This window comes from Cebidichthys violaceus, unplaced genomic scaffold (assembly GCF_023349555.1).
Source record: "Cebidichthys violaceus isolate CVI_PGR_0920_01 unplaced genomic scaffold, fCebVio1.0.p SCAF_25, whole genome shotgun sequence".
In the NCBI taxonomy this organism is placed as follows: Eukaryota; Metazoa; Chordata; class Actinopteri; order Perciformes; family Stichaeidae; genus Cebidichthys; species Cebidichthys violaceus.
In genome coordinates this window covers 5,384,428-5,396,920 of record NW_027176428.1, presented here as the reverse complement: position 1 = coordinate 5,396,920, position 12,493 = coordinate 5,384,428, and the positions used below count along the sequence as shown (strand labels likewise).

The 12,493-nt window shown below is 40.2% G+C and overlaps 1 protein-coding gene across 2 annotated transcripts; it reads right to left on the bottom strand.

Moving 5' to 3' along the window:
* Positions 1 to 4,551: 4,551 nt before the first annotated feature.
* On the bottom strand, positions 4,552 to 12,488 carry mdm4 (MDM4 regulator of p53). Of its 2 annotated transcripts, none has more exons than XM_068720151.1 (11): positions 12,313 to 12,488; positions 10,423 to 10,510; positions 10,240 to 10,314; positions 9,945 to 10,078; positions 9,782 to 9,831; positions 9,296 to 9,360; positions 7,882 to 7,978; positions 7,647 to 7,807; positions 7,328 to 7,513; positions 7,136 to 7,204; positions 4,552 to 7,022 (listed from the first exon to the last, which is right to left on the bottom strand). In XM_068720151.1, the coding sequence occupies exons 2-11, from the start codon at positions 10,492 to 10,494 to the stop codon at positions 6,453 to 6,455; spliced, it is 1,479 nt and encodes a 492-aa protein (XP_068576252.1). In that variant the 5' UTR covers positions 10,495 to 10,510; positions 12,313 to 12,488; the 3' UTR covers positions 4,552 to 6,452. The 2 variants fall into 2 exon arrangements, with proteins under 2 accessions (XP_068576252.1, XP_068576253.1); XM_068720152.1 differs by having other exon boundaries at positions 7,328 to 7,498.
* Between the last annotated feature and the right edge of the window lie 5 nt (positions 12,489 to 12,493).

Genomic DNA, 12,493 nt, shown 5'->3' with positions numbered 1-12,493 from the left:
TGTGTGTTTTGTAGTTGTTTCAGGTACACACTTGTGTCTTGTTTGAGGAACAAGTCCCCTCTCAGCATTTTGAAGTGAACACTTGAGATCAGAGTAAACTAGAGATCCAGAGTTTATTGTTTGCAGATACTGCACTTTGTATCTTCTATCCTAAATTCAGTGAGGATAACAAAGTAGACTAACAAAATACGGATCACATCAAATATTCACTCAAGTGAAAATTACATTATTACATTTGATCTATATTTTCAGACTGGTACTTTTATTTCAGCTCTTTGCACCTTAATCACCCACATGAGGTAACATAAAATAAAATATATTTGAATATTTATAATCATATTTGATTTGATTTTAAAGAAAGCAATAACAGAGTTGCTGTAAGGCTGATGGAAACTGTGATTTAAAGCAGTAGAAGCCAAATTATTTACACTCAAAAAAGTGTTTCAACTTAAAATCCACAATGCATGTGTATGCAAGTGTATATGGGTCCCTGTGTGTGTGTGTGTGTGTGTGTGTGTGTGTGTGTGTGTGTGTGTGTGTGTGCGTGCGTGCGTGCGTGTTTTGCTTGTGTGTGTGTGTGCAGGGATTGCCCTGTCACTGGCAACACTGTTCCACTTCTCCTCAGTGACAAGCAGCAGCACATTGCGGGACAGCTGAGCAGGAGGGAGGAGGGGGGAGGGATCAGTCCTCCTCACCCCAGGTTAGCCTCAAGATCATCACTGACCTGGAGAACTGTCATCTGAGCGCAGTCGGGAAATCTCAGATATGTAAGAGGAGAATAACATAACAAGAGTGGAGCAGTGTTGATTAAAGGGGGATAAACAAGGACCTCTATCCAGTGAGATAAAATATGATACACAATAACCAGTGACTAATAGGTTTCCATGATATAACTATATGTTGTTGTACAATTTATAGTGAAAACCGAGACAATGTTTGTTATTTGAGTTGCTGTGATTGCTGGAAAAGATTTATTTAAACCAAAGTAAATATTAATTCATCATCTAAAACCTGATTCATTAGATGTGTTCGAATTGTATGTTTTGACTAAATACAAATTTAAATAGTTCCTTAATATGTAATGAAATTAATTGACATCATTAAACAGTGGGTGCATTTAAATATATAGTGAACATGGTTGTGGTAGGAGCAACATAAACATGGGATACATATTTCATTTATTAAAGAATGTGCGGTCTATTTCTGTATTTAAACTGCAGTGTTTCTGTGTTATACTGGTATGCATTGTTCTGGTTGAAGTCTGGACTCATGCAACAATGTACTGGACTGGATAAGTGCCTTCCAGAGGGGACATAGTCACCATAGTGACAGCAATAGAACTTTGTCTCCTCGGAGACTGTTTCTTTACAGTCGCTATGATAACTGCATGTCCATTACTAAACCCTGTGATAACAGTTTTCTGTTATCAGAAACAACTCTCTTCTCTCAGATCATGGTGATTTTATGCTGACTACACAACAATATTGGTGATAGATGACAAGGCAGTGTGCTCCTGTCAGACCACCATAATAAACACAACACCATGAAAGCAAATCAATCAGCCAACTACTCTGAGGTGAGTGAATGGGAGCAGTCTGAGCTGATTACTACTCTACTACGCCCCATGCACTAATTCTGTTGAGTAATGAACCTTACATAAGCTGGAGTGCTGACTTGACTGATGCCTGAAGGTGATGTGACACTACTACGGCCCAACTAATCACCGGGAGAATACTCCCATTCATTGCAGTTCAGAATGAAGTGCCCACACCTGTGTTTTCACAGGGCTCTGGAGGCCTGGAGAAAGCTTTCTAAGTCAGGAGGGAAACAGTAGTTCTGTAGCCCAGCCATGCTGCTGCTCACTGGGGCTTTTATCGCAGGGTAATCCCCTACAACAAACAGAATGGCCGGCATGTGCATATGCAGCTGTCGCAGTCTTAGTGCAAGTGGTGTCATGTTAAATCACAGGAATGGACTGAGCCCCTGAGCCATCCGCTGCCCTTCCCTGTACTGGCATCCCGCTCACTGCGAGGCTCCAGCACACATGGACAAACACATATGCATACTCATATTTACACGCATAAGCCACTTCCCACAAACATATTTTGCAACATATGATAGCCCAAAAGATATTCAATGTAAATATCCCGTGCTCCAATGTGACATCATATTCCAATACTGCCACAGGTTCTGTGATAACTCAAAATAGAAAATGCCATTTCACCGGGTAAAGCCAGGCCCTCATCAAATCTATCCAGTTTAATTTGAAGGCAATTTACACCTAGACGTTGACCAAGTGTAAACCACAATCTGCATTGCTCCTCTAGGAGACACGGCTGAATCCTGTCTGAGGCCAGTGGTGTGTGACTGCAGTGTTGTGAGATGTGAGTGGATAGCTATGTGGAAACTATGCTCAGCCCAGCTTCCGTATATCATCTTCCATATCAGACCTCCTGCTGTGGGTACCAGGAAAGCTCTAAAATATGTCTACTCTAATCTCATTTTAATGTGTCACATCTCTATTTTCCTCCTCATGTCAACTCTTATTTTGAAATTAACTTTGTCTTTATGCCTTTTTCTGTATATCTGGCTCCACTGACCTTCTCTCGTGTCAGCAGCGGGACAAATATAGCGGCCTGGTTTCTGGAGCGACCAAATAGCCGGACACAACAGAGGGAAAGCGTGTGTGTGTGTGTGTGTGTGTGTGTGTGTGTGTGTGTGTGTGTGTGTGTGTGTGGAGGTGAAAGAAAAGTCCTGTACACAGAGATACGGTTACAGATATCCAGACACACAACCAGAAGAAAGCAAAAGAGGGTAAACAGGCAGGAGGTATGCAGACAAAGGAGACAAAAAGACATTATACAGAGATGTATATTTATGATATATATATATATTTATAAAGGTGCATCAAAAGTACGAGAAAGCCAGTGAGAGCAATAAAATGATCAAAATGGGCAAAAGTATGGGAGCGATGTTCAGCAGAGAGCTTCTATCTTAACTATTTTCTCTGTAGGAAGTATTGCATATACGCAATAGGGGATAAAGGGAGAATGTGTTAAGTTATTCTGGGATGTTGGGATAGATGTACTGTCGCCATGGAAACATGCAGATCCCCTACCACTCCCTGGGCCGTGCCATTCTGGAGCTGCCAAGCTCCGGGTGCCTTGTCACTGGGGGTGTCGTGCCATTCTTCCGTCTCTACGCTGTGAGACTTGCCAGACGCTGCGGACAAAACAGTATGCCATTCTTGAGTTAGATGCAGAGTCCGCAAAGCATTTTAGTACGGCTGTCACGAGCATTTAATACTGTAGGGCAAGTCACAGGGAGGACAGCAACACCCCCTCAGATGGGATGTTTGCCAACGGTGGAATGTAACTTAAGTAGGCCTGTCTTCAGTACTGTACCCGAGTACAAGTTACACAAAATACTTAAGCTGCAGTATTTCCACTTCACTACAATTATTTGAGTTAGACTTCACCAATTAAAATCTCATGCAATATGCTGCATTGCTGTAGATTCAACTAGCCAACAGTACATTCAATTAGAGTTGAAATGTTTAGCTGATTTATTGATTAGTCGATAGCAAGAAATTGTTTGTGATTATATATTTTTGATATTTGTTTCACTCATTTTTCATGCAAATATGCTGGTCAGTTCCATCCTCTAAAATGTGAGAATGTATGCTTTACCTCTGTAACGTTACAGTAAACTGAATCATTTAGAGGTTTGGACTATTGGTTGGACAAACATCAATGTGAAGATGTCCCTTTGGGCTCCACGTAATTGTGATGGACTTTTCTCCCTATTTTCTAAGGTTTTAGATACCAAATCAAATTCATCCATGGTTAGCATAGTCATTAGAGTTAAAATGAACTCCACCTCAACTAAGAAAAGTGCTTATGCACTAATGCAATAGTAATCTAATTATGTATTAGTATAACAGTCTGGGACCATTTTTCTATATCGAGTATGTTTTCTTTTAATACTTAAAGTACAATTAACTGATAATACACATGTACTTAGGTAATTGCAGAACCTTTACTTGGAATTGAGTATTTTTAAAACATGGTATCAAAGAAACAAATCTGAATACTTCCTTCACCTTTGATGTTTTAACCTAGAATATCCCCTGTAAAGCCCTGAGTAAAACTACAGCTTCAAAGACCTTTAAAAATACATTTATCTCACTTGTATGAAATTACTCATATTTAATGAAATTATGTCTGTACAAGCTATTCCTCTAGGCTTTAGTGAACCCTTGTGTTTTCAGATGGTGGAGAGCTTCATAGGGAATTTTCCCTAATGGGTAATTATTATCTATACAATATCTTGGGATAAGATAGCTTCCCTAGGCAGAATGTGTTGCATCAAAATACAGTATATACTGTAGACAAGAGGACAGGGTGTCTGTCCCTAAAATACAGCAGACACAAGAAGCAGGACGGTGAGTAAGCAGAGGAGAGAACACATGACAGCTGGCCTGTCACACAATAACTTATACTTCTCACTCACTCACTCTCCCCCACACACACACCCACACACACACACACAAACAATTAACTCTTTATTGCTTTACAAAACAACTCATTTCATTCCATGACAGGTTAAATAAAAAAAAGAAAGAAAAGAAACTACATTAGCTGTTAAAGTCTTAATGTCAATACCTGTAACAAGTCAATCATTCTGAACAAGGATCATGGGTATAATATGTAAGCTAAGTCATATTTATGACATCTTTAGTAAGAGGTTTGTTTTTCCTCGAAGCACATTTATGGCGATAAGTACAACAGCCTACAATAACCTATTATAGCATTTATATAGCTAATATAGCTCTCACACCAGCTCAGTGCTGGCTCTAGTCACGATAGGAGGCATGCTCTATATATGCTTTACATGTTATTACTGGTACTGTACACCAGATACCATATTCATACTTCTCCCCACCTGCTGGCAGAAAGATTAAACACAAGTGAAGAGCCGATCAAAGATCTGTAATATTCTCTCTCCGCAGAGCAGAGCTGAGAGGTAAATGCTTCATGTCACTGAGCGTTAGAGAGCCGCTGGTATTGGTAGGCAGCTCACACGCTTACTGAGAGTAGATCGTATCTACATGGTACAACAATACATTCTTCAAATAATCCATCAACATAAATTCTATAATACACAACTTAAAAGTCATTACATGGCAGTGTAACGCTGAAAACAAACCTCCAACTCCCAATAAGTACTCCAGTCATTTTTTGACATGGTACATTTAGTAATTTAGTTTAGTTTAAGATTTTCCATCTATCGTTCAGAAAGTAAGTTTTCTGTAAAAGTACACATTAGAGCTCTGTAACAAGTGCAGCCTTTCCCTGCTTCATTCAAGTTGATCATCCAATCAATCAAAACTTAAATCATAAATAAATTAAATACAAAATATACAGAAATTGTTCATTCATCATATGTTCGGGAAGGGATGTAAAGTAGCCTTTTCTGAACAGTAACATTTAAACATTAAACAATTATAGAACATAACTTACTGGAGGCAGAACTGTCACCAGTGGCGTGGCAATCGTAAATATTAGGTATTGAATACATATTAACATCAAATTACTACCCCGAGAGGAAAGTACAGTAAATACTTCAGCTGTGCATTCTCAAGCAGGTTAAATTCAATTCTACATTTTAAAATACTATGTTGAGAGAAACAGGACTTAAGCCACCCACACTTGTATTTTACAGTACATTCAATTATGCTAATAATTATATATTTATTTTTTTAAGAAAAGCTGAGGAGGATACTTTCATGGAGCTGCAGCCATTGACAACAAAATCACTGTTTTCCTGTTCTTCCTTCAAGTTATCTTCATAACTAAAATGTCAGAGCAACAAGAGGATAGGAAAACAGTTAAAATATATACAACAAAATAGCCTAGAAGATGCTTACAAAAATATTATTGTAGTTGAATAACTGGACTGATCTTTCCATTTCTGTCCAGATGACTGAAGTGAATCTATGGAGGAAGAAAATCAAAACTAATAGAACTAAAGCTAGCAATCTTGTTAAAAAATGGCACCATTCAAAAATAAATGAGAAGATCCACAGCCTGGGAAAAAAAAAAAAAAAAAGCTTTCATGAAATTAAATAGCTCTTCTAATAAATAAATAAATCTGCCTTTCTTTATATGTCCCTTATTTAAATGTGGCACCAATCGGGCATGACAAACTCTTGTGTCCAAGGTTTCATCCCAAAATACTTCAGAGGCAGTGTGATGCAGAATAGACCATGCAACCAGGAGCAAGCTTCACCAAGTGCTATATTTCGTGTGTATCATTGTACGTTTTAAGGTGCACATCTTGTGTGTATCTACGAGCAGAGAGTGTGGACCAGAGCGCATGCATCCATGTGGTCAAATGTGTTTGTGTTGTTGAGTTCCCCGGAGTCTGACAGATGTGTGTGCGTGTCCCTTTTAGAGGATGAATATCTTAATAACTTTTTGAATGATCTTCCCACATCCTGGACAAGGAGCATGGAACTTGTGCAGCTTCCTTGCACATGGGAAACAGGTTATAAGGTGAGCCGTGCGTCCGTGAATTATATTTCCGTTGCGTGGTCGCACTCGACACAGCTTGCAAGGCTCCAGAAGTGCCTCAGGCTTAACCTCTTCAATCTCCATGCCCAGGTTTTCCTGGCTCTCCCCTCCCGAGAGCTGCTCGTCTTTGTGGAAGCCGAAGGGCCACGGCCCCTTGCCCTTCCCTGTAGCCATAGTGGGCAGTGGGCGGTCGGCTGTGGAGTGGGAGGGCAGGATGACGGGGTCAGAGACTGTCCTGCTGCAGTCTGGGATGTCAATGCCCGTGTCACTGTCATCTTCCTCATCGTTGGTGGTGAGAGAGCTGCATGCTGGGATGTCGGGAACAGAGAGGGAATGGGCAAGTCGGGGGACATCTTTGTACCAGTTCTTACGTAGAGCCCAGCAGCGAACACAGTACCTCTGGAGGGGTGTGTTGTACTTCCTACACTCAGTGCACTGCCATGCATCCTAATGGGCAAGGCAAACACAAAGTCACACATCTGTATTGTTTAAGTTTTAACCTACAGCTAATCAAAACCTAAAACTACAAAATAAAAAGGGAGAAAAAAACAGATACAAACCTGTGTGGAGATCTCTGTATCAGTGTCATCGCTTAGGCACTGCGAGTCTTCATCTGGCTCTTCCTGCATCTGTATAAATATACAAGTCGTTAGATCAAACATCTCAAAACATTATCCTAGAGTGTAAATACATTTATTTTAGAATGATATGTGGTATGTGCCTGGCCAATGATGTCCGAAACAAACTGGTACCTCGCGATCTGCTTTCTCCTCCTTGCTTCCTTCATCCTCATCCTCAGGTAGCGCCTCCCCTTCTCCTGTGCTGCCTTCCTCTTTCATCTCCACGCTCACCTGTTCACTCCCACCCTCGGTCAGGAACCAAAGGTCGTCGGTGGTGTCCGACACAATGGCCGTGTCCTCCTCCTGTGCGGGAGACAGCTGACACATCAGTCAGACCACCACTGTTACACTCCAATTCGTGCAATTTGACAACAAGCAATTACATCTGTTTTTAAGCTTGAAATCTCACAACTTAACCCTGAACAAATGTGATTAGATTAACTTTTCTTACTTGGTTTGTGTGGATGTCGGTGGAGCCATTGCTCCTGCGGCTGTAATTACTACGGAGATTACCCAGAAACCACCAGGGCAGGCCAGAGAGGTCCCACTCGTCCAAAGAAACATCCAGTTTGGGCCGTTTGCAGGCTGACCGTGGCAGGCCTTCAAGGGAGTCTGGAGAGGCGTTGAACCGTTAAATTCATTTTGAGCGAGTCTCGTCCTGGGCACATTTGGAACCGTTTGCTTACCGTCGTCTGGCTCCCGAGGACGTCGCTGGGAGGGGGTCTGCAGGAGAGGCCCATCACTGACGGCCTCCAGTCCTGCTTTGACCACACCTCCACACATCTAGGGGGGAAAACGTGAAGGACAAAAATTAGAACACAGAGCCATAACTAGCTTCTTGGAGGACTCACAGCTCCTTTTCAAGATGGCCTCTCGGTATGTGATCGAGGGAAAAGGGGGCTGGGCAGTTAGGGTACGGACCAGTGGGGAGGGAGGTCATAACAAATTTAGGATAGAATTATTAGGGCACCAAAACCGTGTGGAGGGTAAAAAAAAAAAGATGGATAGAGAAAGATGAGATGGGGAAGCCAGTGTACTAATTAACACAGTGATGAACTAGTGAGTCAAAAATTTTAAAAATCCAGTTCCAGTCCAGTAAAAACTGTTCTAATATGTAGTCTGTGCAAACTAAATCAAAGGATTTTAGTAATTACTTATTTTAAGAGATCCATAGATTCTGTACAAAATACATGGTCTTGTACAGTGTGTGTATGTAATATATATATATATATATATATATATATATATATATATATATATATATATATACACACACATACATACATACATACATACATACATACAGAAAAGAAATTAAGAGGTTTTCAGATTAGAAAGAAAACAAGAAAATTATTAAGATGCATCTCATGTCTAACATTAATAACTATTAATCACAGCTGAGAGGAAATATAGACTTTTGAAAAACATATTGAAGTATGATCAGATCTTAAATCTGAACCTTGAAGTGGATTTAACATGAGATTTAATTAAAAAATATAGTAACTCATTTGATTCATAAAGCCACTGACGAAGGACCAAAATTGGACTGAAGCTCAACAGGGTTAGACAAAGTCTTACACATCAAGGTGGATTTAGGAGGGGTGAAGAAAGGTGAAGGAACATTGGGGGGGGGGGGGGGGGTTATTGCTAGGCCTGCGGCTGGATCAGGAGCTGTGATCCTCCAGTTTCGGAGCAGAGAAGAGAACTCTGAGACAGACAGAGAGGGTGACTCTGCCCCCCACCCACTGGGTGGTGCTGGTGGAGTACCACCAGACCAAACCAAGGATGGGGCTGTACAGAGACGGTGCCACTCTGTACAAATGCACACCAACGAAGACAGCAGTCCTTACCCTCCCTCCTCATTACACACAAGCACACGGCAGTTCGCTTTATAGTCTTAGTGACTAAGCTAAACCAAGGCCTACTGGTCTCAATCCAGCACTGTGGTCAGTGCATGTTATGACAAAAATATATTATTTATTAACAGCTTTGCACTTAGCCTGCCAGCCATGTCCCTTTGTATTCACAAGAGTTGTGTGTAGTGAGGTGAGAAAGGTTGGGGGGGCTCTGTTTCTCCTTAGCACCATGCTTCGGTTTTACCTGACCACGATCCTCCACTCCGCCCTCTACACATTCACGGCCCACAGAAAGATTCTCTGCAGCGTCTGCATTTCAGATGAGACACAGTAACAGAAAAAGGACATCCCCACCCTTTAATTATAGCACAATACACTCTCACACTTAATGCCTTCTTCTGGGGCTTTTGCAGGACAAGCTGCAAAATGGCGTAGTTCTGGTCCCCGCATCCCCCAAGAGATGCAAAAACTATCACAAGCACTCACAAAGTATGCAAAAAGAAAGTTGGATGTAGAATGTATGTATAGGTAACCACCGTATACCCAGGGATATTCACTTCAAAACATGTTAAAGAAGCAAATAACAGATAGAATCCAATCACAAAGTTAAGAGGAAGAAGACACAATTGAATTACAAGTATTCACACATGTACTGAACTACAAAAATTCCCCCTGACAGAATCATTATTTCAAATAAATATATGAAGCAGAAAATCAATGTGTCACTTACCAGAAGAACCAAGCACAACCAAGTATTTCTTGAGCATTTCATACACCGGGCTGTGAAATGAGAATATGAGAATTTAGAATGGCCCTCTGTATTTTAAACGTATATGTTTAGATGTATAGTCGAGCATTACTGAGTGTTGACCATTGTTGACGTGGGTGACTACCTTGGGTTTTTGACGGAGAAGCTCTCCACCTCCAGCAGTTCTCCCAGAGGGTCGTCCTGGCAGTGGACTATGTGCTGCCTCTGTTTGTCGTACAGTTGCTTCCCCATGATGTACTGACCCAAGTAGTGCATGACCTACAAAAAAAAAAAAAAAGAATACTGAATATCAGAAACCACAAGGCACATTTTTACCTATAGTTACCCAGTATAAAAGACTACTGAAACCTGGACTGACCACTTTAGTAAAACAGGCTGCATACTAACAAACATACTTTACATTTCACTGAACAGCTCACCTCTTTGAGCGTGAAGACTTCTTCCTGGGCTCCAGCAACACGAAGAATCTGCAGGAGAGGGGCTTTTGGTTGTACCTGGGGGGTAAGGAAGAGTACCACCGTTAAGGATTTGATAAGAACTAGAAGTGCAATGTTGGATAATTGATAGGCAAAGCAGAAGACATGGTTTATTTCTAAGTGTACCTGATTTCCATCTCCAGGTAGTGTCCTGCATGATATGCTTGATGCCGGAAGCTGGGCTGATAGGGAGCTCATAGTAAACGAACAAAGTCTGAAATACAGAATCACACCATGTCAGATAAATCAATTCCCAATCATCATCATCATCATCATCATCATCATCATCATCAATATTACCACCATCACAAAACACTGGTGTCTTCTCTTAGACTTAACACGTAATACCAATGCCCACGTGGGCAAATTGACCCAACATTGACAAATAACTGTAAGCTTGAAATATTTAACAACGTTACATTTAATGGCAACACCTAAGCAGAGATGGGCAAAAATACATCAAAATGTATTTTGATACAAAATACAAAATACCCGTCAAATAAATGTATTCAAATAAAATACAAAATACTGGTGCCAGAAAATGTAACAAAATACAATACATGTAAAAATTGTGTAAAATATAGGAAATACTTTTTTCTGGATTTTCTGTTTTCTCACAATTTGGTATAGCAGAGCATTCAGGTTTGGGATACAGAATGTCAATGTAACTAAGCAAAGCTATTAAAAGACAACTTGATTGATTATGTATATATATTTGTTTATTAATGAGACTTAACAGCCCATAAACTTTGGCTTTGTATCAACAAGAAAATATTCATCACATATGAATAGCATCACACATTATGCCTATGTATACTATAAAAGCAAAAATATAGAATTAAAATCATAAATGACTGTACTGAGACATGTTGTACACCTGGTCAACTGTAGAATGTATGAAATAATAAAACTAAGAATACTTTCATAATATGCCTTTTAAATAAAATAAATTGGATATTTAATGTTGTTTTTTTTTAAACAAATGGTCATCTACTGTCACAGCCTGGTTAACTGTGAACTATATTATCTGCCAGTAATTGATATGGCATTATGACATTCACATTGAGAAGATACAGCATAACTTGTAATACAGTGCAAGATGAGATGGTCAGACGTCTCTTGATAAGGTTATCATGAACATACAAGCTCCCAATCTCCCTCTTCCTATAGCTAGCTACTCCACTGATAAGTTGACTTGCTAAACACTGGCTATGCACTAGCCTAGACAGTATGCTAGCGTCATTAGCATGTTAGCATCGATCGCTAGCTTGATATTATAACCATCACCATGTATATACAATAGGCTATGTAGCCAGACCCAGACATACATTATACATCAAGCTAGTTGACATCTGTCACACTCAGATCAAATATTTACATTGACAGACAATCCGTTGAACTTGAAGATCTGAAGACTGAACTCGTGAACTGTTTTTTGATTCGTGGAGAAAGTATTTTGAGACAAATTACGTTAGATTTTTTATCGGCCCTATCAAATACAAATTACAAAATACTCAAAAGTAATTGAAATACGTATTTCAAATACAAGTAATAGAAATACTGCCCATTTCTACACCTAAGAGACCAAAACATTTTTAGCAACGTTAAATGCCGTTGGTCTAGTTAATGTGACTGCACCAAAATCCGCTAGCTTGACAGGCAGGATGGTTGAGTTACACCACTCGACCATTACTTTTTCTTTTGCGACAGTTAACCACTGTCTTCAAATTACAAGGCCAAACTTCCCCAAAAACCGAGCTAGCGTAACGTTGAAACAACTGTTGCAATGTTTGCAAAAAAATAAATAAATTGCACACAATTGCAACTATTACAAGCTATTGCCCAGCGGTTACACTGGAACATCTGTGTAACGTTAACGTTGGCAGGTGACAAACCTGCTTTCGTTACTAGCAAACGTGTTAGCTAGCTAATGCTAACGTAACGACAGGGCTGCCGTTAGCTAAGTTAGCTGGCGAGCTAGTTCCTGAACAATACGTTCGTTGAAGATGAACTTACCGTGACGAATTGACATTACTTTACATTGTTCCACACGCACCGCGACCTTAACAACCAGCCGACATCTTGTACGTATACATATAGCTAATAAATCTTGAGGTTTTCAACTTTAGCTCTCTCTAACAAAAAGCAGACAGTTAGCATAGCTTAACTACAGATTCAAAACGATGAATATGGCTAG

What these genes read in the sequence shown, in the direction of transcription:
- mdm4 (XM_068720151.1), bottom strand. Translation starts at nt 10,494, where the DNA reads ATGAGCTCCCTATCAGCCCAGCTTCCGGCATCAAGCATATCATGCAGG. An exon ending in AAGTCTTCACGCTCAAAGAG is followed by an intron (nt 10,079 to 10,239) that starts GTGAGCTGTTCA and finishes TTTTTTTTGTAG; the next exon opens with GTCATGCACTACTTGGGTCA. An exon ending in TTCTCCGTCAAAAACCCAAG is followed by an intron (nt 9,832 to 9,944) that starts GTAGTCACCCAC and finishes CTCATTTCACAG; the next exon opens with CCCGGTGTATGAAATGCTCA.